Source organism: Anomaloglossus baeobatrachus, chromosome 12 (genome assembly GCF_048569485.1).
Source record: "Anomaloglossus baeobatrachus isolate aAnoBae1 chromosome 12, aAnoBae1.hap1, whole genome shotgun sequence".
NCBI classification, from domain to species: Eukaryota; Metazoa; Chordata; class Amphibia; order Anura; family Aromobatidae; genus Anomaloglossus; species Anomaloglossus baeobatrachus.
Genome location: NC_134364.1, coordinates 130,449,939 through 130,474,899, shown reverse-complemented (window position 1 = coordinate 130,474,899; position 24,961 = coordinate 130,449,939). Strand labels below are relative to the sequence as shown.

The following is a 24,961-nucleotide window of genomic DNA, read 5'->3' as shown; positions in this document are numbered from 1 at the left end:
TACAGTCTCATCACCCAGTAATGGCTGATAACAGGGAGTAATAGATTGTAGTCACCTGTCCTACAGTCTCATCACCCAGTACTGGCTGATAACAGGGAGTAATAGATTGCAGTGACCTGTCCTACAGTCTCCTCCCCCCAGTAATGGCTGATAACAGGGAGTAATAGATTGTAGTCACCTGTCCTGCAGTCTCCTCCCCCAGTAATGGCTGATAACAGGGAGTAATAGATTGTAATCACTTGTCCTACAGTCTCCTCCCCCAGTAATGGCTGATAACAGGGAGTAATAGATTGTACTCACCTGTCCTACAGTCTCATCACCCAGTAATGGCTGATAACAGGGAGTTATAGATTGTAGTCACCTGTCCTACAGTCTCCTCCCCAGGAATGGCTGATAACAGGGAGTAATAGATTGTAGTCACCTGTCCTACAGTCTCCTCCCCCAGTAATGGCTGATAACAGGGAGTAATAGATTGTAGTTACCTGTCCTGCAGTCTCCTCCCCCAGTAATGGCTGATAACAGGGAGTAATAGATTGTAGTCACCTGTCCTACAGTCTCATCACCCAGTACTGGCTGATAACAGGGAGTAATAGATTGCAGTGACCTGTCGTACAGTCTCCTCCCCAGTAATGGCTGATAACAGGGAGTAATAGATTGCAGTGACCTGTCGTACAGTCTCCTTTCTTCACATATACCGGGGGTCTCAAATATGTGGCCCCTCACTCTCCTTCTTGCGGCCCTATACTGGGGTTGTGGCGCCATCAGTAATTTGCTACAGTTGAATCATTTGTGGTGCAGGGGATCTCTGGACTATGGCAATGGCAGCCAGTGTATGACGTCAGCTGCTTGCTTCGGAATGGCCGGCGGCTGCCATTGCAATAGTGCAGAGATGCCCTGCGCCACAAATGATTCAACTGTAGTAAATTGCTCCCGGCATAGGGCCACGATCATCACGGGGTCTACATGCTACAAGAAGAAGGTCACAGCAGGGAGCGGCGAACGGGTGAGAATTTATTTGTGTGTGTATGTGAAGAGCGGCATAATAAGGGACCATGATGAGGACATTAACTAAAGGATGGGCACATTACTACAGGATGGGCACATTACTACAGGATGGGCACATTACTATAGGATGGGCACATTACTACAAGATGGGGACAAGGATGAGCACATTACTACAAGATGGTGTGAAGACACAGCCCTGTAAAATGTCTGTCAGGGGTTAATGTTCTTAATTGGCCAGATAAGAGTCCCTTTGGTGTGTTAACTAGTGTTTGTAGAGTCATTGTTTTCACCAGGACTATTGGAGCCTCCCATTGTCTGAGAATGGGGATTGGTAAATTAATGTAACTTCCCCCAGCCTCTCTGTCTACCTCACTCAGATGAGACTTACCTATGTGGATTGAAATGCCGCCCAATCAGAGCACGGCCTTATTCCACCAATCCGGTGAGACTACATTCCCTTGAATAAATGCCCGGGAGATAAAAAAGGGACTGTTGGAGTCACCAGGTTGTTCTTTTGCTCCATGGCTACAATCTAGGGGTTTCGATCTCATTTGGAAATCCATTACCCAGTCTAGGCACTTCAGCACCAGCTAGGGAATCAGAAACTGGATTACATTGTGCTGGATTACCACCACAGATCCTAGGATTCGGCTGGAAGGAACCCAGGTTGGGGATGATTCGGTTACTTGGCTACGGACTTTAGGCTATGTGCGCACTAGTGCGTTTTACCCGCGGATTTGCCGCGGAAATTTCTTGAGAAATGTCTGCAATCTTTGTGCAGACATTTCCCAGCAAATTCTATGGTAAAAAAAATAGTTGTGCGCACTGTGCGGATTTTTCTCAAGAAATTTCCTTGAGAAGAATTTCTCGAGAAACTTTCTTGAGAAAATTAACATGTCCATTATTTCCGCAGGTATCCTGCGGATTTCAGCAGTACAGCCTGCAAAAATCCGCAGGGAATCACCCGTGGGCAAATCGCGGCAATTCCGCGGCTAATCCGCGTCAAATCCGCATGCGGATTTGGTGTGGATTTTTTCCGGAGGTCCGGAAATCTTTCACTCCCAGAAGTTTCTCAAGAAATTTTCTTGAGAAACTTCATATTTCTACTGCGCACATAGCCTAGCTGTGCTCATGAAGCTTCCCACGCTTGTCCTATCCTATTCTCGATGGGTGCCTGACAAAAGCGGGGTGCTGCTGGTTTGGGGTATGTGGCCCTGGAAGCTCCGAAGGCACGAATAGTCTACTCCCTGGTGAGGCAGCGGAAGGGTGAGACTCTGTTATCCGTTACATTGTGTGGTTTGCATGGTTTTGTGTTATATGCCTTTGACTGTTGGGGATCCAATAAAGTCTAATTATTGTGGTTCCCGCACCCTGTGTTGTCTGAGTAGTGTTCCGCCCACGGGTACGGAGTTCAGGCGTTCAGTTGCGATGAGCCCTGGACCATGTGGTCTTTCTAAAGGCAGCTGGTGCAGCGGACAAGAGCACCCACTGACCCCCGTGTCTACACAATCACATCCCACACCCCACTGATCCCCGTGTCTCCACAGGAGAGCACCCACTGACCCCCGTGTCTCCACAGACATTACTACTGGAGACATAAGTGACCACAATACTACAGGATTGGGACAAGATGGGCACATTACTACTGGGGACATGGATGGGGACAAGGTGGGCACATTACTACTGGGGACATGGATGGGGACAAGGTGGGCACATTACTACTGGGGACATGGATGGGGACAAGGTGGGCACATTACTACTGGGGACATGGATGGGGACAAGGTGGGCACATTACTACTGGGGACATGGATGGGGACAAGGTGGGCACATTACTACTGGGGACATGGATGGGGACAAGGTGGGCACATTGATGGGGACAAGGTGGGCACATTACTACTGGGGACATGGATGGGGACAAGGTGGGCACATTGATGGGGACAAGGTGGGCACATTACTACTGGGGACATGGATGGGGACAAGGTGGGCACATTACTACTGGGGACATGGATGGGGACAAGGTGGGCACATTACTACTGGGGACATGGATGGGGACAAGGTGGGCACATTGATGGGGACAAGGTGGGCACATTACTACTGGGGACATGGATGGGGACAAGGTGGGCACATTACTACTGGGGACATTACTGCAGGATGTTGCCCAAAATTAGTATACGGTGCTAAATGTAAAACTGTATTACTTACAAGAAGGGAATAAAATGTAAAAAAAAAGACATTTTTATATATAAAATTAAACAAAAAATTGCACTTTTGTTATAATAAATGACAGAAAATTGTTCAAAAAACGTGATCCAAGTAGATGTGAGAATTCCCAGCACATACAAGATTACATTCCAGTTAACCCCTCAATGGGCCGTCTTTAATATCCTAGGGGAGTCTCAGCAAAGTGTCCCCAGGGGAACAAAGGCGGCACATTCTATTTGGGCAGTGGCCACTAGGAAAGCTTTTTACACCAATGGATAAACTGGAATCCCCCAGCTATGCCATTGGTTGACACAAAAATCAAATTTCTGTTTAAAATGGAGAGATTGGAGACGCTGACAAACAAGGAAGAACTGACCGGGACATGTTTAGAAGCCTGGAGCCCACACATCCAGACACTAACAATAGACACTAACAATAGACACTAACAATAGACACTAACAATAGCCTTAGATCACAATTTGAAGACACCTCATGGCACCTGCGGGAGGTCATTGGAGGGCACAACCCAATACCATAAAGATCTAGGTTTGGAGAGAGGACAGCAGAGGTCGGGGAAGGTCGGGAGGGGGGGGATTCGAGGAGATACATAATCATAATGTATTGTATTACCGGTATATGATTATTATCTGTTTTTGTTATTAAAAACTAATAAAAAGGTTAAAAAAAACAAAAACGTGATCCAAAGGTGTGTAAAAAAGAAAATATGAAATCACTAAAAATGTCACTTTGTCCTGCAAAGAATGCGCCGCCCCCTCCCCCCCTCACAATGTATTTTCCTATGTGCGGCCCTTACACCCAGCGCAGTGTGAGACCCGTCATATTCCATGGTCCTGCTCATTACGCTGCACAGTGCTGCCACCTGCTGTTCATCTTTATACAAATTGAGGCACTAATCAGATATCAGGCAGATAGCGGCGTCTCAGCCCTGGCCTCGCGGTCATGTGCAGCTTTTACGCTGCTTGTTCCTTGGCACTCACCAGCACTGGTTGTAGCCCCTCCTCTGGTGGTGAGGGCAGTGCCAGGATCCAGGGTATTAATGATGGCGTCACTCTCCACATTACACAATTCACACACACAGAGGTCAGGTGCGAAGTAGGTTTTATTACAACATTGTGCGGCTCCTTTGGTAGGGCAAGATCTCTGGGGTGAGGGCCCTGTTCACTGCAGTCTCCATGGTGCCAGTTCTGCTCAGTGTAGTATCTCATGGCTCTGTTGGGAGGAGTATGTCATGGAACGGGCTCTGTTGGGAGGAGTATGTTATGGTACGGGCTCTGTTGGGAGGAGTATGTTATGGTACGGGCTCTGTTGGGAGGAGTATGTCATGGTACGGGCCCTGTGGGGAGGAGTATGTCATGGAACGGGCTCTGTTGGGAGGAGTATGTCATGGTACGGGCCCTGTTGGGAGGAGTATGTCATGGAACGGGCTCTGTTGGGAGGAGTATGTTATGGTACGGGCCCTGTTGGGAGGAGTATGTCATGGTACGGGCCCTGTTGGGAGGAGTATGTCATGGTACGGGCCCTGTTGGGAGGAGTATGTCATGGTACGGGCCCTGTGGAGAGGAGTATGTCATGGTACGGGCACTGTTGGGAGGAGTATGTCATGGTACGGGCCCTGTTGGGAGGAGTATGTCATGGTACGGGCTCTGTTAGGAGGAGTATGTCATGGTACGGGCCCTGTTGGGAGGAGTATGTCATGGTACGGGCCCTGTTGGGAGGAGTATGTCATGGTACGGGCCCTGTTGGGAGGAGTATGTCATGGTACGGGCCCTGTTGGGAGGAGTATGTCATGGTACGGGCTCTGTTAGGAGGAGTATGTCATGGTACGGGCTCTGTTAGGAGGAGTATGTCATGGTATGGGCTCTGTTAGGAGGAGTATGTCATGGTACGGGCCCTGTTGGGAGGAGTATGTCATGGTACGGGCCCTGTTGGGAGGAGTATGTCATGGTACGGGCCCTGTTGGGAGGAGTATGTCATGGTACGGGCCCTGTTGGGAGGAGTATGTCATGGTACGGGCTCTGTTCGGAGGAGTATGTCATGGTACGGGCTCTGTTAGGAGGAGTATGTCATGGTACGGGCTCTGTTAGGAGGAGTATGTCATGGTACGGGCTCTGTTGGGAGGAGTATGTCATGGTACGGGCCCTGTTGGGAGGAGTATGTCATGGTACGGGCACTGTTGGGAGGAGTATGTCATGGTACGGGCTCTGTTGGGAGGAGTATGTCATGGTACGGGCCCTGTTTGGTGTAGTATCTCATGTTATGGGCTCTGTTCAGTGTAGCCTCCATGTAGCTAGTCCTGTTCAGTGTAGTATCCATGGAGCAGGCCCTGTTCGGTGCAGTATTTCTTGGTACAGGCACTTTCAGTGTAGTATCTCATGGAAAGGGCCCTGTTCTGTGCAGTCTCCATGGAGCAGATCCTGCTCGGTGAAGAATCTCATGATATGGTCCTGTTCAGTGTAATATCTCATGGTACGGGCCCACTTGTGTGTAGTCTCCATGGTACGGGCCCTGGTTGGTGCAGTATCTCATGATATGGTCCTGTTAGGTGTAGTATTTCATGGTACGGGCCCTGTTCGTTGCAGTCTACATGGTACAGGCCCTGTTAGGTGCAGTCTCCATGGTACGGGCCCTGTTAGGTGCAGTATCTCATGGGTCAGGCTCTTTTCGGTGAGGTCTTCATGGAGCGGGTCCTGTTCAGTGTAGTCTCCATGGTGTGGACGCTGTTCAGTATAGTATCTCATGGCACAGGCCCGTTCGCTTTGATATCTCATGGAAAGGGTCCTGTTCGGTGCAGTCTCCATAGAGGGGGCCCGATGTCGGTGCAGTCTCCATAGAGGGGGCCCGATGTCGGTGCAGTCTCCATAGAGGGGGCCCGATGTCGGTGCAGTCTCCATAGAGGGGGCCCGATGTCGGTGCAGTCTCCATAGAGGGGGGCCGGATGTCGGTGCAGTCTCCATAGTGGGGGCCGGATGTCGGTGCAGTCTCCATAGTGGGGGCCTCATGTTGCTGCAGTCTCCATAGTGGGGGCCCGATGTTGGTGCTGTCTCCATAGTGGGGGCCCCATGTTGGTGCAGTCTCCATAGTGGGGGCCCCATGTTGGTGCAGTCTCCATAGTGGGGGCCCCATGTTGGTGCTGTCTCCATAGTGGGGCCCGATGTCGGTGCAGTCTCCATAGAGGGGGCCCGATGTCGGTGCTGTCTTCATAGTGGGGGCCCCATATCGGTGCAGTCTCCATAGTGGGGGCCCCATGTTGGTGCAGTCTCCATAGTGGGGGCCCGATGTCGGTGCAGTCTCCATAGTGGGGGCCCCATGTCGGTGCAGTCTCCATAGTTGGGGCCCCATATCGGTGCAGTCTCCATAGTTGGGGCCCCATATCGGTGCAGTCTCCATAGTTGGGGCCCCATATCGGTGCAGTCTCCATAGTGGGGGCCCGATGTCGGCCCAGTCTACATGGTGTGGGCCGCACATCGGTACTCACTAGTCCAGTAACTCCTTAACGCACCAGCAGCACAGCAGGAAGTACAGACACTCCTTCAGGCTCCGCAGAATGGAGTACCCGAGGTTTATGCCCGTCGCGTTCTTGTAGCCGGACAGTGGCAGAGTCATATTCCGAAGCGCCTGTCCCATGGAAAATGGAGCAAAGGGGACCATAGACTGGTGCGGCTCTGCCTGGCACAGTGAGGGCACAACACAGCGTTGTCTCTTTAAAGGGATCATCATATGGCCGCCGTCAGTGAGAGGGCAATATATCAGCTGCGGGCAGAGTGAGGGCTCAGCAGCTGGAAACCGCCAGTGTCTCGGGAGGGAGGAGCCCCCTGTGTGCGTGCTGCTGACACAGCGCTGACACAGCGCCATCACCCCTGGGTCAGCGAGCAGGTCCCTGCATGTGACATGCACCCCCTCCCCCGCAGGATCCTGGGGCGGCATCTATTCCTGCAGACTGGTGAGAGACAAGACGAGGAGTGAGGGTGGGCAGTGGGTGATGGCGGCACAAGTACACGGCGGCACAAGTACACGGCGGCACTGATCCGCTACTTCCTGGACGTGCGCTCATCCTCCTCATTCTCCAGCATGTAGGCCGGGTGGAAGCTCTCCACGCCTGCCGGGGTGACGTACCGCAGCGCTGGATTTTTCGTGGTATTCTCCGTGCTGCCCAGAGATGTGTACCTGGAGGAGAGAGGAGAGGTCAGCACCCGGGCGGCGCAGGCGGCGGCAGCACAGCGGGGGCGGCGGCAGCACAGCGGGGGCGGCGGCAGCACAGCGGGGGCAGCGGCAGCACAGCGGGGGCGGCTCACCCTTTATCATACAGAATACAGTACGGGATGTAGAGCGTCCGCAGGAACTCCCAGATATCGCGGTACGACCAGTCCTGCGGAGAAAGGAGAACGTCAGTCACAGGTCACACCGAGAGCCCGGCACTCGCCCAAAACCTCACCAGCAGAGGGTTCACCCGCATGTACTGGGGCCAGCCAGGGTCCGTCATACACATCGAGGTCAGAGAGCGCGAGTAGGGATCGGTGCGGCGGGTCCCCATCAGTATGGCGTCCAACTGCGGCTGCTCCGCCCTCAGGTCCATCAGTGCCTGCTTAATGTCCCCCTGGATGGTGTAGATCTGCAGACTGTACCTGATGGGGGAGGGGGTGATGTGAACAGAGGTGCCAGGGGCAGCAGCGGGTACTACTGGGGGGTGTAAGAATGCACAGCACAGCACCAGAGACACACAGCACGGCACCAGAGACACACACCACGGCACAGCACCAGAGACACACAGGACGGCACCAGAGACACGCAGCACGGCACCAGAGACACACAGCACGGCACCAGAGACACACAGCACGGCACAGCACCAGAGACACACAGGACGGCACCAGAGACACACAGCACGGCACCAGAGACACACAGCACGGCACCAGAGACACACAGCACGGCACCAGAGACACACAGCACGGCACAGCACCAGAGACACACAGCACGGCACCAGAGACACACAGCACGGCACCAGAGACACACAGCATGACACCAGAGACACACAGCACGGCACCAGAGACACACAGCACGGCACCAGAGACACACAGCACGGCACAGCACCAGAGACACACAGCACGGCACCAGAGACACACAGCACGGCACCAGAGACACACAGCACGACACAGCACCAGAGACACACAGCACCAGGGACACACAGCACGGCACCAGAGACACACAGCACGGCACCAGAGACACACAGCACGGCACCAGAGACACACAGCACGGCTCCAGAGACACACAGCACGGCACCAGGGACACACAGCACGACACCAGAGACAAACAGCACGACACCAGGGACACACAGCACGACACCAGAGACACACAGCACGGCACCAGAGACACACAGCACGGCACCAGAGACACACAGCACGGCACCAGAGACACACAGCACGGCACCAGAGACACACAGCACAGCTCCAGAGACACCCAGCACGGCATCAGGGACACACAGCACGACACCAGAGACACACAGCACGGCACCAGAGACACACAGCACGGCACCAGAGACACACAGCACGGCACCAGAGACACACAGCACGGCACCAGAGACACACAGCACGGCACATCACCAGAGACACAGCACGGCACATCACCAGAGACACACAGCACGACATAGCACCAGGGACACACAGCACAGCTCCAGAGACACACAGCACAGCTCCAGAGACACACAGCACGGCACCAGAGACACACAGCACGGCACCAGAGACACACAGCACGGCACAGCACCAGGGACACACAGCTCCAGAGACACAAAGCACTGCACCAGAGACACACAGCACTGCACCAGGGACACACAGCACTGCACCAGGGACACACAGCACTGCACCAGGGACACACAGCACAGCACCAGGGACACACAGCACAGCACAGCTCCAGAGACACACAGCACGGCACCAGGGACACACAGCACGACACAGCACCAGAGACACACAGCACGGCACCAGAGACACACACCACGGCACAGCACCAGAGACACACAGGACGGCACCAGAGACACGCAGCACGGCACCAGAGACACACAGCACGGCACCAGAGACACACAGCACGGCACAGCACCAGAGACACACAGCACGGCACCAGAGACACACAGCACGGCACCAGAGACACACAGCACGGCACCAGAGACACACAGCACGGCACCAGAGACACACAGCACGGCACAGCACCAGAGACACACAGCACGGCACCAGAGACACACAGCACGGCAGCAGAGACACACAGCACGACACCAGAGACACACAGCACGGCACCAGAGACACACAGCACGGCACCAGAGACACACAGCACGGCACAGCACCAGAGACACACAGCACGGCACCAGAGACACACAGCACGGCACCAGAGACACACAGCACGACACAGCACCAGAGACACACAGCACGACACAGCACCAGGGACACACAGCACGGCACCAGAGACACACAGCACGGCACCAGAGACACACAGCACGGCACCAGAGACACACAGCACGGCTCCAGAGACACACAGCACGACACCAGGGACACACAGCACGACACCAGGGACACACAGCACGACACCAGAGACACACAGCACGGCACCAGAGACACACAGCACGGCACCAGAGACACACAGCACGGCACCAGAGACACACAGCACAGCTCCAGAGACACACAGCACGGCATCAGGGACACACAGCACGACACCAGAGACACACAGCACGGCACCAGAGACACACAGCACGGCACCAGAGACACACAGCACGGCACCAGAGACACACAGCACGGCACCAGAGACACACAGCACGGCACCAGAGACACACAGCACGGCACATCACCAGAGACACAGCACGGCACATCACCAGAGACACACAGCACGACATAGCACCAGGGACACACAGCACAGCTCCAGAGACACACAGCACAGCTCCAGAGACACACAGCACGGCACCAGAGACACACAGCACGGCACCAGAGACACACAGCACGGCACAGCACCAGGGACACACAGCACAGCTCCAGAGACACAAAGCACTGCACCAGAGACACACAGCACTGCACCAGGGACACACAGCACTGCACCAGGGACACACAGCACTGCACCAGGGACACACAGCACTGCACCAGGGACACACAGCACAGCACCAGGGACACACAGCACAGCACCAGGGACACACAGCACAGCTGCAGAGACACACAGCACGGCACCAGGGACACACAGCACGACACAGCACCAGAGACACACAGCACGGCACCAGAGACACACAGCACGACACAGCACCAGAGACACACAGCACAGCACAGCTCCAGAGACACAGCACAGCACCAGGGACACACAGCACGGCACATCACCAGAGACGAACAGCTCCAGAGACACAGCACAGCTCCAGAGACACGGCACAGCACCAGAGACACACAGCACGGCACAGCACCAGAGACACACAGCAAGGAACAGCACCAGAGACACACAGCAACGAACAGCTTCAGAGACACACAGCAAGACACATCACCAGAGACACACAGCACAGCACAGCTCCAGAGACACGGCACAGCACCAGAGACACACAGCACAGCACAGCTCCAGAGACACGGCACAGCTCCAGAGACACGGCACAGCACCAGAGACACACAGCAAGACACATCACCAGAGACAAACAGCACAGCTCCAGAGACACACAGCATGGGACATCACCAGAAACACACAGCACAGCACAGCTCCAGAGACACAGCACAGCTCGAGACACGGCACAGCACCAGAGACACACAGCACGGCACAGCACCAGGGACACACAGCATAGCACATCACCAGAGACACAACACGGCACAGCACCAGACACACAGCACAGCACCAGACACACAGCACGGCACAGCACCAGAGACACACAGCACGGCACCAGAGACACACAGCACGACACAGCACCAGAGACACACAGCATGACACAGCACCAGGGACACACAGCACGGCACCAGAGACACACAGCACGGCACCAGAGACCCACAGCACGGCACCAGAGACACACAACACAGCACCAGAGACACACAGCACGGCACCAGAGACACACAGCACGGCACCAGAGACACACAGCACGGCACCAGAGACACACAGCACGGCACCAGAGACACACAGCACAGCTCCAGAGACACACAGCACGGCACCAGAGACACACAGCACGGCACCAGAGACCCACAGCACGGCACCAGAGACACACAACACGGCACCAGAGACACACAGCACAGCTCCAGAGACACACAGCACGGCACCAGGGACACACAGCACGACACCAGAGACACACAGCACGACACCAGGGACACACAGCACGACACCAGAGACACACAGCACGGCATCAGAGACACACAGCACGGCATCAGAGACACACAGCACGGCACCAGAGACACACAGCACGGCACCAGAGACACACAGCACGGCACCAGAGACACACAGCACAGCTCCAGAGACACACAGCACGGCATCAGGGACACACAGCACGACACCAGAGACACACAGCACGGCACCAGAGACACACAGCACGGCACCAGAGACACACAGCACGGCACCAGAGACACACAGCACGGCACCAGAGACACACAGCACGGCACCAGAGACACACAGCACGGCACCAGAGACACACAGCACGGCACATCACCAGAGACACAGCACGGCACATCACCAGAGACACACAGCACGACATAGCACCAGGGACACACAGCACAGCTCCAGAGACACAGAGCACAGCTCCAGAGACACACAGCACGGCACCAGAGACACACAGCACGGCACCAGAGACACACAGCACGGCACAGCACCAGGGACACACAGCACAGCTCCAGAGACACAAAGCACTGCACCAGAGACACACAGCACTGCACCAGGGACACACAGCACTGCACCAGGGACACACAGCACAGCACCAGGGACACACAGCACAGCACCAGGGACACACAGCACAGCACAGCTCCAGAGACACACAGCACGGCACCAGGGACACACAGCACGACACAGCACCAGAGACACACAGCACGGCACAGCACCAGGGACACACAGCACAGCTCCAGAGACACAAAGCACTGCACCAGAGACACACAGCACTGCACCAGGGACACACAGCACTGCACCAGGGACACACAGCACAGCACCAGGGACACACAGCACAGCACAGCACCAGGGACACACAGCACAGCACAGCTCCAGAGACACACAGCACGGCACCAGGGACACACAGCACGACACAGCACCAGAGACACACAGCACGACACAGCACCAGGGACACACAGCACGGCACAAGAGACACACAGCACGGCACCAGAGACACACAGCACGGCACCAGAGACACACAGCACGGCACCAGAGACACACAGCACGACACAGCACCAGAGACACACAGCACAGCACAGCTCCAGAGACACAGCACAGCACCAGGGACACACAGCACGGCACATCACCAGAGACACACAGCACAGCTCCAAAAACACAGCACAGCTCCAGAGACACGGCACAGCTTCAGAGACACACAGCACGGCACAGCACCAGAGACACACAGCACGGCACAGCACCAGAGACACTCAGCAACGAACAGCTTCAGAGACACACAGCAAGACACATCACCAGAGACACACAGCACAGCACAGCTCCAGAGACACGGCACAGCACCAGAGACACACAGCACAGCTCCAGAGACACGGCACAGCTCCAGAGACACGGCACAGCACCAGAGACACACAGCACGGCACAGCACCAGAGACACACAGCACGTCACAGCACCAGAGACACACAGCAAGGAACAGCACCAGAGACACACAGCAACGAACAGCTTCAGAGACACACAGCAAGACACATCACCAGAGACAAACAGCACAGCACAGCTCCAGAGACACACAGCACGGGACATCACCAGAAACACACAGCACAGCACAGCTCCAGAGACACAGCACAGCTCGAGACACGGCACAGCACCAGAGACACACAGCACGGCACAGCACCAGGGACACACAGCATAGCACATCACCAGAGACACAACACGGCACAGCACCAGACACACAGCACAGCACCAGACACACAGCACGGCACAGCTCCAGAGCCACACAGCACGGCAAAGCACCAGAGACACACAGCACGGAACAGCTTCAGAGACAAACAGCACGGCACAGCTTCAGAGTCACACAGCAATGAACAGCTTCAGAGACACACAGCACGGCACAACCCCAGAGACGCACGACACAGCACCAGAGACACACAGCACGGCACAGCACCAGAGACACACAGCACAGCTGCAGAGACACACAGTACGGCACAGCACCAGAGAGACACAGCAAGGCACAGCACCAGAGACACACAGCACAGCACAAGAGACACACAGCACAGCACCAGAGACACACAGCACAGCACCAGAGACACACAGCACGGCACAGCACCAGAGACACACAGCACGGCACAGCACCAGAGAGACACAGCACGGCACAGCTGCAGACACACACAGCACGGCACATCACCAGAGACACACAGCACGGCACATCACCAGAGACATACAGCACAGCACCAGAGACACACAGCACGGCACAGCACCAGAAACACACAGCACGGCACATCACCAGAGACACACAGCACGGCACAGCACCAGAGACACACAGCACAGCACCAGAGACACACAGTACGGCACAGTACCAGAGACACACAACACGGCACAGCACCAGAGACACACAGCACGGCACAACTCCAGAGACACACAGCACAGTACCAGAGACACACAGTACGGCACAGTACCAGAGACACACAGAACGGCACAGTACCAGAGACACACAGCACGGCACAGCACCAGAGACACACAGAACGGCACAAGAGATAACCAGCACTGCACCAAAGACGTATAGCAAATGACACCACAGACACACAGCACCAGAGACAACCAGCATGGCACAGCATCAGAAACAGAGAACAGAGCACCAGAGACACGCAGCACGGCACCAGAGATACAGCATGGCACAGGACCAGAGACACACAGCACAGCACCAGAAACACACAGCATGGCACAGCACCAGAGACACACAGCACGATACAGCTCCAGAGACACACAGCACAGCACCAGAAACACACAGCATGGCACAGCACCAGAGACACACAGCACGATACAGCTCCAGAGACACACAGCACGATACAGCTCCAGAGACACACAGCACAGCACCAGAGACACGCAGCACGGCACCAGAGATACAGCATGGCACAGGACCAGAGACACACAGCACAGCACCAGAAACACACAGCATGGCACAGCACCAGAGACACATGGCCAGAATCAACGAGACTGCCACGTGTTCTGTCAGTTCCCTGGGACCTGTCTCCTGGCCTCCGTCTGGCTCGATTGCCACTTGGTCAGAAGGGGGGAAGCTGTCGGACCTCCATGAGGCTCCTCGGGCTCCAGCACTTCCACTGCGGTTGACAGCGACCACAGCCTCTGTTACCGTGGGTTGTGTCTGCTTTGCCTCCGTCCCTGACCAAGTCGCTGGTTCATGCGAACTTACCTGGCCTCCTGACATCCCGGCTGTGGAGGAACACTGCAAAGAGATCTTACCTGGGAGCCCGACCACTCCTGGGACAGTCCCAATGTCAATTGCCTGCCCCCCCCAGCAGTGGCAGAACCCTGCCATGAGGTGTCACCTAGGGGCCCTACCTTCCTGGTGACAGCCTCCACCTCAGGCACTGGTTCTCGTCCTGCAGCCCCCTGCCCTCGGCTTATTCCTGAGGAGCACACTGGCTGATTGAATGTACAGGCATGTTCACACCTTCGTCCTCTGTCACAGCTGTGAGCCCTGTGTGTGTCAGTGGAGTCTGTGCAAGTGAAAGTCTCGGAGCTTCCTCCTCCCACACAGCAGGCACAGGAGGATCTCATTTTGGGGTTTAAGTGGCCACATACTGGAACACTAGACACCCCAAATCTGCCACAAGCAGAATATTTGAAGGAATGTTAGCGGACACCCCCACCTCCTGCTCTCCAGTGCCCCAATCCAAATAAACCTTGGCAACGGGCAGCGCCAGTTTGACGCTTCCGATACCAAAGACAGTGAGGGTTTTTCCAGGTACCAAATCCTGGGGGGACACCATCTCAGGCCGTACCAGAGACATCTCAGTGGCAGTGTCCCGCAATCCCAAGGCCACAGCCTGGCTAGTGGTGACGGGTTAGAAATTGTCAAGGGACCTACCACCACCCCGACACATCACCGTGGACGGTTTCGGGGATGGGGTCTTATGGCACTGGGGAGAAATAACCTTGAAGTGTCCTACTTTATTGCAGGGGAGGCAACGTCTGGGCTCTACCACGGGCCTAGAGAGGGGGATATTCCTTGCAAACTAGGGGCAGGGGAAAAAGATGCAGGGTTCATGTTAGCCCCTCTCCAGGTGCTGCTGGCAGCCTTCTTGGCCTCAGGTGCCCGACTGTTGGTGTAGTCCTCTGCCATGGCAGAGTACCCCTTTGGTTTCTGGTCAAGGATAAACTGCTGGAGGTCCTCAGGGCAGTTCCATAGGAATTGTTCCGTGACAAACAAATTCAGAATCGCATTGGTGGTGGTGAGCTTCAACCCCTTGGTCCACTGCTCGACAGCTATTGCGAGGGCCCGCATGTGGTCGGTCCGGCTGTCTTTTTGTCCCCTATGCAGACTTTGGAACATCTTGTGGCAAGACTCTGGGGTGAGGTTGCACTGCTGGATCAGGCCCCGTCTAATGAAGTCATAGCCTTTATCCTTCCCGACAAGTAAAGTGGGCTTTACACGCTGTGACATCGCTAGCATCGGCTAGTAATGTGGAGCGCGATAGTCCCCGCCCCAGTCGTTGGTGCGATATTGTGTGATCGCTGCCGTAGTGAACATTATCGCTACGGCAGCGTCACGCGCACATACCTGCTCTGCGACGTTGCTCTGGGCGGCGACCCGCCTCCTTTATAAGGGGGTGGTTCGTTCGTCGTCACAGCGACATCACACAGCAGCCGTCCAATAGAAGCGGAGGGGCGGAGATGAGTGGCCGGAACATCCCGCCCACCTCCTTCCTTCCTCCTTTTTGGGAGGACGGAGGTAAGGTGATGGTTGTCGCTCCCGCAGTGTCACACGTAGCGATGTGTGCTGCCGCAGAAAAGACAAACCACATCGCTAAAAAGCAGATAACGATTTTTTTTCAGGACGACCTCTCCGCGGCAAACGATTTTGCGCTCTTTTGCGATCGTTAAAGGTCGCTCGTACGTTTCACACGCTGCGATATCGTTAATGACGCCGGATGTGCGCCACAAACACCGCGACCCCGATGATAAATCATTAACGATATCGTAGCGTGTAAAGCCCGCTTAAGTCCCAAGGATACCCAGGGCCACAGCCCTCTAACGGGGAGGCCAGATGGTGCTGCTAGCAGGTCCACTCACAGGCCAGCAAAAACGAGTCCAAGGCTCCTTCTTTCTCCAGCACTGAGAAGTCCTCAATATTTACCTTTGGAGGCTAAAGGCCCTGTCACACACACACAGATAGATCTGTGGTAGATCTGCGGCAGATCTGTGGTTGCAGTGAAATTGTGGACAATCAGTGGCAGGTTTGTGGCTGTGCACAAATGGAACAATATGTCCATGATTTCACTGCAACCACAGATCTGCCAAAGATTTATCTCTGTGTGTGGTGGGGCCTTTAGTCTCTCAATTGTCCAGGGTGGGCGGCGAGGTCTTGAGCTGAGCTCTGCATCCGCACGCTCTGCCTGGCGCTCTGCATCCGCACGCTCTGCCTGGCGCTCTGCATCCGCACGCTCTGCCTGGCGCTCTGCATCCGCACGCTCTGCCTGACGCTCTGCATCCGCACGCTCTGCCTGGCGCTCTGCATCCGCACGCTCTGCCTGACGCTCTGCATCCGCACGCTCTGCCTGGCGCTCTGCATCCGCACGCTCTGCCTGGCGCTCTGCATCCGCACGCTCTGCCTGGCGCTCTGCATCCGCACGCTCTGCCTGGCGCTCTGCATCCGCACGCTCTGCCTGGCGCTCTGCATCCGCACGCTCTGCCTGGCGCTCTGCATCCGCACGCTCTGCCTGGCGCTCTGCATCCGCACGCTCTGCCTGGCGCTCTGCATCCGCACGCTCTGCCTGGCGCTCTGCATCCGCACGCTCAGCCTGGCGCTCTGCAGCCTCTAGCTCCGTTAGACGAACTGGTAGGTGTCCTGGTCTCCAGCCTCAAAATAGGCCAGAGCAGCTTGAAGAAGGGCATCTGAGCCTTTTAGGCTGGGCAGAGGGGTAGGTGGTAAGCTGCCCACTGCAGGGCTAATGAATGGCGACGGGCTTCTTGAGGACCCTAGGCTGTGCTCTTCCTCGCCACGTACAATGCAGTCTTCCACCTCTTCTGCTTCATCCATAGCATTGGCCAGTACCTTAGCTTTGCTCCTGGTGCCATGGGCCATTCTTGAAACCTTTGGTCACTAACACAGAGCTGTAACCAGAAGCACCCACACACCTTACAGCAGGGTTCCCCAACTCCAGTCCTCGAGGGCCGCCAACAGTGCATGTTTTCAGGATTTCCTTAGCATTGCATGGGTGTTGGAATCATCATCTGTGCAGGTGATTAAATTATCACACGTGCAATACTAAGGAAATCCTGAAAACATGCACTGTTGGCGGCCCTCGAGGACTGGAATTGGGGACCCATGCCTTACAGCATCTGCACTCTAAAGGGTGCTTTACACGCTGCGACATCGCTAGCGATTGCTGGCTATGTTGAGCGCGATAGCCCCCGCCCCCGTCGTTCGTACGACATTTGGTGCTTGCTGCCGTAGCGAACATTATCACTACGGCAGCGTCACACGCACATGCCTGGTCAGTGATGTCGCTGTGACCGCCGAATAATCCCTCCTCCAAGGGGGAGGTGCGTTCAGCGTCATAGCGACCTCACTGCGGCGTCACTAAGCGGCCGGCCAATAGCAGAGGAGGGGCGGAGATGAGCGGGACGTAACATCCCGCCCACCTCCTTCCTTCCTTCTTTTCCGGTGGAGGCAGGTAAGGTGAGGTTCCTCGCTCCTGCGGTGTCACACACAGCGATGTGTCCTGCCGCAGGAACGACTAACAACATCGTACCTGCAGCAGGAACTATATTAAGGAAAGGAGTCACCGTTTTGGAACGAGTTTGCGATCGTTGATCATCGCTCCTTGGTGTCACACGCTGCGATGTCCCTACCGGCGCCGGATGTGCATCACTAACGATGTGACCCCGACGATATATCGGTAGCGATGTTGCAGCGTGTAAAGCCCCCTTAACACTCTAGTGCTGAGCTGGTCTTAAGACCCCAGCAGCAACAGCTGCGGCTGGTAGTCATTAGAGTCTGGGAGTATGGGTCTCACACATAGTAGAATCTCAGTCCCACTGTTATGCCACCAATGTCACAGTCGGGGGGGTCACGCAGACATCCCACCGCTGTTCATCAATCTGTAACTAACTTTTCAGCCTCACCCTGACGTCTTTAATACGTTGCAGCCATGCGATATGAATGTCACTCTCACCAACACGTGACGTTCCGCACCCCCAAGGAATACGCAAGGTCAGCCTGGCGCAGTGTTACACTGACTCCGCCTGTCCACGCAGGCACAGGGAGGCACCGGAAGGAAGGCAAAGGGGGCCACGCAACCTCCAGTGCGACACCCCACTCGCTCACAACCCCGACAGGCCAACAGACCCCTTTCACTAGCCCTAGTGAAGCTTGGCTCTGTTAGTCCAGTAGTCTGCCACCAGTTCATCATTAGATATAAGCCTGGTCAGTAAGTAAGACTATATCGGGCCAGAAACCAGCCCAGGTAGCGTGAAATATTAAACTGAACACAGATACATGGGATCTGTAGATCGAGATAAAATAACAACCCAGGAATAAATTATATATTTAATCTCCTTAAGGGCACACAAGATAGAACAATATACACATGAGAAATTTACAAAGAATATGGTCAGAAATGCAGTTACAAATAAAATATAGGTGAAAGCAGATGTACATATGAATCAATTACCCGTCACTTACAAGTAGGCCTGGTGCTGGCTCGGCACAGGGGAGGCGATGTGGAGCCAATGGTTTCCTTAGTACTCTTCACGTGTTTACTGGACGTGACCTTTCTGAGAAGAACCCCTCCAAAATGTCTTCTTTGGTTTTTAATAACCCATGTACCTCCCATATACCGCCCACCTAGTGACCTATGACAGGGCTGGACATGGGATGTGCCTTCAGGTTCCAGCTAATTCTGAAATGGCAGCTTTCCTCATATCTCCGCCTCTGAGCGTCCCATACGGAACATATTACCATCATTTGGCCTGGGACAACTCAAAGTCCCACGGCTTCCAGTACCACCTATATGCTGATGACACTCAGATCTACCTCTCTGGCCCAGATGTCACATCTCTGCTGTCCAGAATCCCAGAGTGCCTATCTGCTATATCCTCCATTTTCTCCTCTCGCTTCCTAAAGCTCAATGTGGCCAAAACTGAACTAATCATCTTTCCTCCGTCTCACCTACACTCTCCACCTGATCTATCTATTACAATAAATAACATCACGCTCTCCCCAGCACCCAAAGTTCGCTGCCTCAGAGTGATCTTTGACTCTGCCTTGTCCTTCATACCACACATCCAATCCCTCACCACCTCCTGCCGTCTTCAACTCAAAAATATTTCCAGAATCCGTCCCTTCCTCAATTCTCAATCTACAAAAATGCTAGTGCTGCCCTCATAATCTCCCGCCTCGACTACTGCAACATCCTCCTCTGTGGTCTCCCTGCTAACACGCTCGCCCCTCTCCAGTCCATCCTTAACTCTGCTGCCCGACTGTTCCACCTCTCTCCTCAATACCACCCCGCTTCTCCCCTCTGCATGTCCCTCCACTGGCTCCCAATTTTCCATCATATCCAATTCACATTACTAACACTTACCTACAAAGCCGTCCATAAACTGTCTCCTCCGTATATCTCTGAACTAATCTCTCTCTACACTCCAACACGTCACCTCCGGTAGTCCCAAGATCTCCTTCTCTCCTCCTCTCTCATTCGCTCCTCATGCAACCGACTCCAAGACTTCTCCCGAGCATCCCCAGTCTCCTGGAACTCGCTGCCTCAACACATCAGACTATCTACTACACTCGCAAGCTTCAAACGGAACCTGAAAACTCATCTGTTCAGAAATGCCTATAATCTACAATGACCTCACTGCTTCACCACCGTGCGGAGCTGCCGCCCCACCACCGTGCGGAGCTGCCGCCCGACCACCGTGCGGAGCTGCCGCCGTCCCACCACCGTGCGGAGCTGCTGCCCGACCACCGTGCGGAGCTGCCGCCGCCCCACCACCGTGCGGAGCTGCCGCCCCACCACTGTGCGGAGCTGCCGCCCGACCACCGTGCGGAACTGCCGCCCCACCACAATGTGGAGCTGCTGCCTCCCCACCACCGTGCGGAGCTGCCTGAATTACTTTTGTCACCAGGGGGTCTTGTTGTTGTCAGGCTGCTTCCATACTATAATTGCCTTTCACCCCTTACCATTTGTTCCAGAATGGAGGTATTAGCTTTCTATCCTAAATATGGTGACCTCCTACTGCAGGTCAGGATGTGTGTAAATATGTATGATTGGCAGTTGACTGGCATGTATGGATATGTCATATTCCTCTGCCAGCAGTTTGTCATGAACAGCGGGCAGGACACACACAGACATCCCACCTCTGTTCATGAATTTGTCACAAAACAGCTCTGTGGCGCCCTCTTTATCATCAGGACAATTACGGAATTCACAGACAATAAGTAAATGAGGCAGCAGCTGTTTTTGCTTTAACGATTATGGAGGTGCTTTACAGTGAGGGTGGTATATACACATGTATATCACTGATTCCCACTCATGGAATATATTTATGCCTCGGTACAGTCACTGGCAGTCCCACAATAGCCCCATGCAAAATACTGCCACCACCAGTTGTTTATAGGTAGAGTGAACAACTGTTGGATAGCGTAAGGCATATTCGGGTTCATTATTTAGAGCACGAGGAACGAAGCTATTAAATTTTATATATTTAATCCAAAAAAATAGGCAGTGTTTATAAAAAATATACAAGATGCTACAAAAGGGAAACAATAAAATACTATATTAGACAATTACATAAAAATAAAAGGGATAAATATGAAACGTACTAAACTCGTGCCACAGATATGACTTCCAGGTTTATGGAGGGAGGATTTCCGAGAATACAAACGGACAGCACCACAGCTTATCTGTGTCCTCCAGAACTGAACCCAGCAAAAATGTGGGAGCTGAGGTTTATGACCTCAGGTCATGCTCCCCTCAATGACCTCATAAGGGGATGTCTTGCACAGAGCTTCAAAAAATTATGAAATTCTAGTTTTCAGAATATTTTTGCCCCTGGGACCCGCAGGTGAGGGATATTAGTGTCATATCTTCTATTCTGATTTTACCTTCACATGGATATGAAACACAACATATCTGGCATGATTTTATTGACCAATACCCATTTGTTGAAATACCAGCAATCGCTCAGCAAAGCAAAACGGTGCTTTGCGTTCACAGCTTCGCCAGAATTCCAACAATATACTTTTCACATTTCGGATATTAAACGTGGCACCTGAAATCTTTGTTTATAGCTTTTTTACCTAGAAGAGCAAATAGTTGTCTTTCTATGACATTCTCTGTGATCTACATACATCCCTCGGGTGCTAATTATCCCAATCCAATAGCTGATCAGATAAGGTTGCCATATTGACAAGGGAAAAGGCAGCCACAGGCATCTCTGTGCTAGGTTTGGTTTGGGTATAAGGGATTTTAAAAAATGTTATGACACGTCTCCAATTTTTAGGTGGCATGGGAGATTGATTTGCCAATCGTCTCCCGCACCTACCTCGCAGGCGTCCCCCTGCTGGAACAGCCAGTCAGCGTTGCCATGCTTACTACCCTTTTTATGTTGAATGGTAAAATCATACTGCTGTAGACCAAGGCTCCCCTGCAGTAGCTTACTATTGTTGCCGGCCACCCAGTTTAGCAAGCTGAGAGAGTTGTGGTCGGTTACTATGGTAAAGTTGTGTGCATATAGGTAGGGCTGCAGCTTCCGCAGGGCCCCCACTATAGCATGACATTCCTTCTCCACAGTAGCTTAGGCCACTTCCCGGGATAAGAGCTTGCGGCTGAGAAACACAACTGGATGCTCTTCTCCCTCCCCGTTTACCTGGCTGAGTAGTGCATGCAGGCCAAATGCACTGGCATCTGTCTGAATATGAACTGCCGGGTTAAGTCTCGGGCTTGTAGGATTAGAGAATTGGTGAGGGCAGCTTTCAACGCCCTGAAGAACCGTTTATAGTCATCTGTCTAGGTGAGTGCTTGAGGTTGCTTCTTTCTGGTGAGGTCCAGCAGAGGCTTAGCAATGGCACTATAGTTAGGCATGAACATACCTATATTACCCTGTTGTACTAAAGAAGGATCTCACCTGCTTCTTAAACTAGAGGGTAGACCAGGAGGTGATAGCGTCATCCTTCCCTGGCTCTGGTTTCAGAGTTCCGCCACCACCTCGGTGTTCGAGGTACTATACCTCCGTCATGCCGATCTGACACTTCCCTGGCTTTATAGTCAGACCAGTGCTTTGGATCCGTCTGAGCACCTGCCCAAGGTGTTCCTCCCAAGGGGGACTAAAGATGGCAATGTCATCCAGGTAAGTGACAGCAAACCCTTCTAGTCCCTCGAGCAGCTGGTTCACCAATCGCTGAAAAGTGGCAAGAATATGTCTCATGCCAAAGGGCATGATGAGAGATTCATACAGCCCCAATGGGGTGATGAAGGCGGACCTTTCTTGTACATAGCAATCTGCCAGTACCCCCGACTCAGGTCCATGATTGTCAGATACCCCTGGCTCAGCGATCAAGCGGCTCATCGATGCGTGGCATTGGGTACGCATCAGGGACTGTGATGGCATTTAGCCTCCTGTAGTCCACGCAAAACCGGGTTATCCGGTTCTTATTTGAAACCAGAACCACAGCCGAGGCCCATGCACTTTTGGCCCTCTGGATCACACTCAGGTATAGCATTTCATCGGTCTCCCTTTTTATGTCCTTTTGTACCTCTAGGGACACACGGTATGGGCGAATGGCGGACTGAGGGATGACCTGGTGGGTGGTTAGCAACGTTTTCCTTGGGACACCCGTGAAGATGGTCAGGTAGGGTGGGAACACCTCCTGCAGCTGGAACCTCTAGTCCAGGGATAGCTGCGGGTTAAATTACGCGTCTTCAATAGACCCTCCATCCCGGGCCGCTGTGAGCAAGTCCACCAGGACTTCAATTTTCCCTTCCTCGGGAAGGCTACACACAGGAAGAGCGCAGGTTTCCCTGTCATGTTGACATGGAAGACCTTTTGCCTCTTCCTGGCGTGGTCAATGGTGACCAAGTAGTTTATAGCATTGAGGCGCTGATGCACAAGGTATGGACCCTCCCAGGCCGCCTGAAGCTTGTTCTACGTCATTGAGACGAAGACCAACTCCTTCTGACCCACTTACCAGAGACATGCAGAACCGCACAGAGCAGCACCAGAGACACACAGCACCGGACAGCGCAGCACCAGAGACACGCAGCACCAGAGACACGCAGCACCAGAGACACGCAGCACCAGAGACACGCAGCACCAGAGACACGCAGCACCAAAGAAACACAGCACCAGAGACACGCAGCACCAGAGACACACAGCACCGGACAGCGCAGCACCAGAGACACGCAGCACCAGAGACACGCAGCACCAGAGACACGCAGCACCAGAGACACACAGCACCGGACAGCGCAGCACCAGAGACACGCAGCACCAGAGACACGCAGCACCAGAGACACGCAGCACCAGAGACACGCAGCACCAGAGACACGCAGCACCAAAGAAACACAGCACCAGAGACACGCAGCACCAGAGACACACAGCACCGGACAGCGCAGCACCAGAGACACACAGCACCAGAGACACGCAGCACCAGAGACACGCAGCACCAGAGACACGCAGCACCAGAGACACGCAGCACCAAAGAAACACAGCACCAGAGACACGCAGCACCAGAGACACACAGCACCGGACAGCGCAGCACCAGAGACACGCAGCACCAGAGACACGCAGCACCAGAGACACGCAGCACCAGAGACACGCAGCACCAGAGACACGCAGCACCAAAGAAACACAGCACCAGAGACACGCAGCACCAGAGACACACAGCACCGGACAGCGCAGCACCAGAGACACGCAGCACCAGAGACACGCAGCACCAGAGACACGCAGCACCAGAGACACGCAGCACCAAAGAAACACAGCACCAGAGACACGCAGCACCAGAGACACACAGCACCGGACAGCGCAGCACCAGAGACACGCAGCACCAGAGACACGCAGCACCAGAGACACGCAGCACCAGAGACACACAGCACCAAAGACACGCAGCACTGCACAGCAGTAAAGACACAGAACCGCAGTCTCAGAGAAACACAGCATCGCACAGAAGTAGACACACACAGCACCGGACAGCGCAGCACCAGAGACACGCAGCACCACAAGGCGCAGCACCAAAGAAACACAGCACTGCAAAGCAGTAGAGACACAGAACCACGGTACCAGAGAAACACTGCATCGCACAGCAGTAGAGACACACAGCACAGCACAAGAGACATGCAGCATCATAGTACCAGAGATACACAGCACCGGACAGCGCAGCACCAGAGACATGCAGCACCACAAGGCGCAGCATCAAAGAATAAC

The 24,961-nt window shown here is 54.4% G+C and overlaps 1 protein-coding gene across 1 annotated transcript in view; it reads right to left on the bottom strand.

The window, feature by feature from the left end:
• Positions 1-6,739: 6,739 nt before the first annotated feature.
• Positions 6,740-24,961, bottom strand: part of FLAD1 (flavin adenine dinucleotide synthetase 1) — a 45,810-nt gene continuing 27,588 nt past the window's right edge. The window contains exons 6-8 of the mRNA XM_075330903.1: positions 7,661-7,850; positions 7,521-7,594; positions 6,740-7,392 (exon numbers count right to left, since the gene is read on the bottom strand). Of these exons, the coding sequence (XP_075187018.1) occupies positions 7,257-7,392; positions 7,521-7,594; positions 7,661-7,850 (400 nt within the window). The 3' untranslated portion in view covers positions 6,740-7,256. The remainder of the gene's footprint in view (positions 7,393-7,520; positions 7,595-7,660; positions 7,851-24,961) is intronic.